General features: G+C 33.2%; 1 protein-coding gene across 1 annotated transcript in view; it reads right to left on the bottom strand.

The window, feature by feature from the left end:
• The window catches only part of LOC108740637 (head-specific guanylate cyclase), a 209,841-nt gene that overhangs the window by 27,887 nt on the left and 175,134 nt on the right, over positions 1-6,820 (bottom strand). The window contains exon 7 of the mRNA XM_025976525.1: positions 3,776-3,914. Within this exon, the coding sequence (XP_025832310.1) occupies positions 3,776-3,914 (139 nt within the window). The remainder of the gene's footprint in view (positions 1-3,775; positions 3,915-6,820) is intronic.

A 6,820-nucleotide genomic window follows, 5' to 3' on the forward strand; every position in this document is an offset into this window, starting at 1 on the left:
GAATTTCTGTTCTATAATGTGTAGTATGTCACTGATTTGCAGTGGACATGAATTATTTCAAATTAGCTATAAGCGTCCGTGACGGGAGCTGTCAATTGTGGAAGATGTAGTAGTTCCAAACCTAATTTATTTAAAAATGAATTTTTTGTATAATTTTTTTTCTGTGAAATTTTCCGATATTTTATTAGTTATTCTACTATTGAGGGCGGAGGCAAATCCAACAAATCAGAAGTTATTAAAGTCGGTCCAGCCGTTCTCGAGTTATAAATGGTGTAACTAATCCGATTTTGTTTCATGTATTTAGATTTAATATTTCTTGGTGAAATGAAGCTAGGTCATTCTTTATTGATAAGTAACTTATTGTCGTGTAGCTGCATAATAAATATAATTTAAGTAAAACGGTTTACATGAAAAACAGACGTATTTACGTATATTATCTCTTTTAGTAATTTTTTCGATGTTTGCATTTTTTATTCAATTGTTTCACGAGAATGTTTTTTTATGATGACGCCAATATTGACACTATACACTCTTGATTAATTTTAAATTAGTTAACTGTCTGTTAGGATATCTTTCAAAATAAATTCAGATTGTTGTACACTCCAAACTCTCGAAAATAGCGATATCGTTCATGTAAACAGAGTAACAATGGTTTAATCGTAACTGTAGACAACTAACATAAAAACAAAATAGAAATATATAATTAACACGCTTATCGTGGCTATTTATATCATATTAACCAAAATCTTTATTGAATAAAGAAATAATGGAAAATACAGAAAAATAATTACAATAACGGTATGCTATGTTGCTTCTGTTTTCGTTTAATGCTGTAAACACCTTCTCAGGTCAGTTGGCCCAGTGAAAGATTTCTCAGGGAATACTTTTAGTTACATATTTAACATATTTAGCATCCCGTCAATACAAATACTTATAATATCGATATATAACTAAAAAAGGGCAAATATTTCTTGAGGTTTTTGCTTTAGTTCAAGGATTTCTATAATGGGACATTATGAAGTCAAAACCGTTTCATAACTTTTTATGAAAAAAAAAAAATAAAAACTGCAAAAATCGTGATTTTTCGGCAATTTATTACTTAGTTCATATATATCCTGGGGAGGTCTATTTGAGCTAAAATATTTCATTGACATGACCGTGGTAAATTACTTATTAAAAATATTTATTCGCTATTAATACAATCACTGATATGTAAAAACATTTACAGGCCAATCAGCGAAAAACAAATCCACAGCAAATATTGAAGTAGCGTTGTGTTAGGGAAAAGTTTCTCATTCACTTTAATCAAAAGTACGATAAAAATCATAAAACTCGTCAAAAATCAGTTCGAAAAACCGCTTATACTATTAGACATTGTCAAGAGTGAGTGGCGAAGAATGCTCTGTGTGGTATGGAAGAACTCTAAAGGGGCGATCTCATGCGTCAATAAGTTTAGTTAACCAACTTTAGTTGATCAACAATGATTAAATAAAAGCTGTAGTGAGAACCTTTGTTTCAACAGAGTTCATCAACTTTTAAGTTGATGAAGAAAAGTTCATTCCAGCCAAACTTCTGTCGTTGAAGAAATGAGTCATATCGCGCATTTCTTTCAAGTTGAAACTTGTATTGAAACGGGTGAATTAAGTAGACAACGTTTGTGGACTACGTAGTACGATTGTACGAAGCAAGAATTTAAAATGAATCTCCTGGAGCTAAATATCTTAAAGTTACTGCAGCTTTAATTTTCCTTGTCACACAACTGATGTATTTTGTTTTTAGATGCAATCGTGAACTTTCGATTTCCATATCCTTTTTTAGCCTCCAGTGCTACATCCTTCAGCACCGTTTTTGATGCTCCTAACCTATTTTGTGCCTCACCCAGAAACGTTGTTTATTACGACTTTTGCTCATACTACATTAAATTTTTCTCATGTAGAAAATACACAAACACAAGTTACAAACATGTTTATTGTACCACAATGCACATTTCGCCACACAGTGACTTCTTTAGTTTAGACCCCCACTTCAATAATTAAGTAATTAAGTAACAGTATTAGTTCTTCCACCTGAAGAAACCACTGTGTGGCGAAATGTACAGTGTGGTAAAATAAACATCTTTGTAACTTTTTCTTGTGTTTATTTTCTACATTAAAATGGAGTTACAATATCTAAAAGCTTCATCAATACAAATTGTTCTCTTAACAAAACTGCAACTATTTCTACTCATTCGCAAACAATTGTATTCGACGCCATTTGTAAACAAAAACTGTTGTTTAGTTGATATTGAAATGTGTGAACAAAAACTGATTCCAGTTATATTCAACTTTTGTTGATCAAATAAAATCGGTCACGCGTGAGAACGTGCCTTAAGGAGCCGTGTCAGTGCGGTTTAAACAAATCGTTTTCGAATTATGCAACCTCTTTTACAAAATACGTCAAAATAAAAACGGCACTTTTCTTTCCGTTTGTTGAACTCGTTTAGCCAGGTCTAACAAACTGACTCCCCTTGAACTTTAAATTACTCTAATCGTTTGTTTATAATTGTTCGTCAATAACAATCGTTTGTTTGCCTTTTGTTTATGTTATGAAACAGTTAAACAAATTTTCATTCCCAATCTGACCTCCCTAGTAAAAGAAAATGCTTTTCACTTTTAATTAATCAATTAAAATTCAGAATTGTTTTAGTATTTAGGGTTAGAAGCGTTCGAGATATGGGATTGCAAGGCAAATGATGAGAGTACCGTGGATAGAGAAAGTTAGAAATGAGGAGGTATTGGAAAGAGTAGGAAAATAGAGGGCGCTGTAGAAGTCAATAAGAAATAGGCGAGATAGATTGGTAGGACACCTTCTCAGGCATGAAGGTCTAGTCAGAGACATATTAGAAGTAGAAACGAAAGTTAAGAGGGGTAGATAGGTTGGTAGAAGGGCATGAAGGGTTAGTTAATAGAGACATATTGGAAACAGAAACAGGAGTTAAAAGATTAGATTCATCATCATCATAAGGTCGTCAGTCCTAAGACTGGTTGGATACGCACCGCCACTCTTTCCTATCCTGAGCTAATCTTCGCATTTCCCTAAAACTAGATCAACCCACATTATTAACCATTTGCAAACAGTAATCTAATCTAGGTCTACTTCTACTCTTAACTCCTGTATCTGCCTCTAATATGTCTGTGACTAGACCTCTATGCCTGAGGAGGTGTTCTACAAACCTGTCTCGGCTATGTTTTATTGACTTCCATAGAGATTAGATTACTGTTCACAAATAGTTAATAATGTGAGATGTTCTAATTTTGGGGAAATGCGAAAATTAGCTCAGGTACTCATGATAGGAGAGCGTGGAGGTGCGTGTCCAACCAGTCTTAGGACTGACGACCTTATAATTATGATGTATATGACAGTATATCGATGAATATCACAAAACACATACGCAGATAACAAAACTTGTTGGAAATGGACGGCTGTCAAGTCAAATAACTTACTTTATTTTTCAAATTATTTTTTGAAGGTGTCGAATAAGGTAAGACTTCATTAGGTGAGCCGACTAACATGAGATGGGGCCATTGGCATTGTATATATACTGAAGAAGTAGTAGGTTAGATATTATCTGTTTTTCCTTTTCCTTGTTTCAAAAATATACTTCCAACGTACATGAAAGTGCTAAAGAAGTAGTAAAAGCTAGTGCTCTTGCGTAAAAGTCAACGTGAGTTCGTTGCCCGAAATTTTCCAATTACGACAAGACGTAGAAATGTTTATTATAAGCTTGAGTACTCACCTAACCAGAGTCGTTTGGCAATATCTGGGGGGAAAATTAAATGTAGTAAGCTGACGTTCTTTTCCCGTTCTTTGTCGACAGCTTGGTTCGCTTCTTCAATGGAACTTTTCAATTTGTCCATTCGCCGTCTCAGACCGTCCTGAAAGATAAAATGAATAACGAACGAACGAACGTAAGATATAGGCCGCATCCAACAGTTGATACTCTTTTCTCCGATACGAAAGCAATTTAGGGCGACGAAACATTTTTTAAAGTGTTTTCTTTTAAGGAACTTAGATAAATCAACGAGTATAATCGCGGTTCTTTTTCCGAGATCACGAAAGCGGAAAATGGCAACGGTTTTCAAGTGCTTGCGTGAAAAATTTAAATCGACTAGGAGCCCGCAAGCTGGACATTGGGCTAATTTCCTGTTTTTCCTTTTTTTGTACCTACAGTATAATTAATAGTACCTACTAGTTAGGCCTTGTTAAATTAGAACAGAATTCTCCTTTTGCTGGCGAATAAATTAAGTTTAAATCCAGATTATCTGTAAATCAACTTTATCTAATTATAAAAGGTATAAGTAGCTGAATACTGAATTTATAAATAAATGCAATTTGTAATGTGCTACTAAAACTCATTTCTAACAAATAAAGGAGAACAATTGATTATTAAAAAAAAAATACTGTGCATATAGTCGAAAGTAATTAGTCATGATAAACGAAAAATGATGGACCCCAGCTGTAAAGAATGGATTTAAATGATTTTTATTTTAGATTGCCAATGCTTTAAACTAAAAAATTTACCCATGTAAAATTGGGGTAATTTTAACTTTCTNACAATTATCAGAATTTTAAAACAGTTTTAATCGCTGTTTATAAGAAATGTGTAAAAACATGAAACTATTTTTAAAATTAATTTGAAAATGGTATAATCTCTAAAAAGCGAAATGAGTAAATGAAAGAAGCGTTTAATGATACAAATACAGACATCAATTCCCTATAGAAAATGATTTATTAGCAACTTATGCTAAGCAATGATTATTATAAATTTTAATGTTTTGAATAATTATAAATTTTTGATAAAACTAATTGTCACCGACGTTTTCGATGTCATCCATTAATATCATTGGTAGAGCATTGAAGTTGTATTTAACTCCTTTAAACAGGATATTGAAACATTTAAGCCGATTTTTCTACACCCCCTATCAATCTTACATGTACAAAAAATCATTTTTAATAAATTTTCAGGAACTGATAGTTGATTCATTGTAATTGGTAATAGTAATTAATCTTTTTTTCCACCTCTAGTCTTTTGGCAATTTTACATGTCTTACCCATAATTGTACTAGTAAATATACATTATTTTTATCAGGGCCGCCGTAAGCGGGCGTGCAGAGCGTGCACCGCACAAGGGCGGCACGGAAAGGGGGCGGCAAATCGAGCGACTCATTACGTGCCTAATTTAAATCATTGTCATAATACCCACCCCACTTTAAGTATAAGAAATATTTCATAGCTTGGAAAAAAATCCGACCGAATGACGTTAATACAGTCATTTATTGGCATCCGTTAAAACTAAGATACAATATCAAACGTCGTCTGTCATTCTATGAAAACCAGAACTGGCGAAGTTAGGGGAATACCTTTCGAACTTCTTTTCAATTGGTAAACAACTTCACTATGAACACAGTGATGAGGTTTTAGTAGACAAAGGTCAAATACAGAGTAGAGTTTTATTTTAGAATCTTAGATCAGACAATAATTTCTTTAAAGGATAGTTTCGATGCGTTAAAAACATTTACCGACGTATTTGGCTTTTTTAGCAATAACTTATTTAATTATTCCAATGATTAGTCAATGAAACATTGTAAAGACTTAAATTTGAAACTTAAAGCTGATTTAACATTAAATGCATTAAAGTTGCATTTTGCAGAAAACCAGTCTAATGATCCACAAACCCTATTACAATATCTTTTTATCAATAACATTTCCGAACAGAGCAATAGCGCTAAGAATATTTCTTACACTGACGGTTTCAGTAGCATCTGGTGAAAGATCCTTTTCAAAATTAAAAATTATCAAAAACTATTTAACATCAACAAAGCTCCAGTAAAGACTAAGTTGTTTAGCTATATTTTCAATTGAAAATGAAATTTTAGACAGTTTGGATACAAGAAAGTTGATAGAATATTTCGCAAATGTAAAGGCAAGAAGTGTTAAATTTTTATAGATAAATATTTAAGTCGATAGTTTTACACATCAGTAAACAAAAATAATAAGTACTTAATTATTTAAAATAAATGTTTTATCTTCGATTATCTACGTTGTTTTTCTTTTACGGCACCATAATTAGAAAACATTAATTATCCTTTTTTTGACAAGACTCAGAGTAAGTAGTAGTGTTGCCCAAACGCAAGAACAAGACGAGACTTAGCCAGTCTTGGTCTTGGTCTTGCGCCAATACACCTGGTCTTGGTCTTGGTCTTGGTCTTGCGCTCCCAGTCTTGGTCTTGGTCTTGGTCTTGCAGCAAGAGTCTTGCAAGTCTTGCAATTACCTATTAGTCTATTACTATTTATTAAAGTTTACTTTAAATCCTAGAAAAACGTATTAGAATTGGAACATTGTGAGCTTGAATGAATATAGCCATAGTAAAGATCAAGCAGATTAATAAATAACTGAAGATTTGATAAGAAATTCGAAAAATCAACTGACCTATATGTCGTTTTCCATGGAAGTAACTGTTTCTTAATAAACATTTATGATCCTTGCTTTCTACCGCGCCGCCTCGCCACGTGCCGGCTCTATGATAAGGATGCCGCCGCAAATCAAACAATAATATAAAGCGTGTAAAAAAATTCGAAATTATTTTGCATGAGTATACCTACACCCTATGGCGGCAATCAAATAGTGTCAAATGTTATGATTTCGGCGTGGCGGCAACGATTGTTTTAGATTTCAAAAGAAGCCGCCGGCGCGTGTATCATAACCATGTACTTCCGAAAAGCGGCAAATTTCTTTGAGAAGTAAGTACAAAACCTTTGATGCCGCATTATCAAAGTGCCG

Source organism: Agrilus planipennis, unplaced genomic scaffold (genome assembly GCF_000699045.2).
Source record: "Agrilus planipennis isolate EAB-ADULT unplaced genomic scaffold, Apla_2.0 scaffold21, whole genome shotgun sequence".
In the NCBI taxonomy this organism is placed as follows: domain Eukaryota; kingdom Metazoa; phylum Arthropoda; class Insecta; order Coleoptera; family Buprestidae; genus Agrilus; species Agrilus planipennis.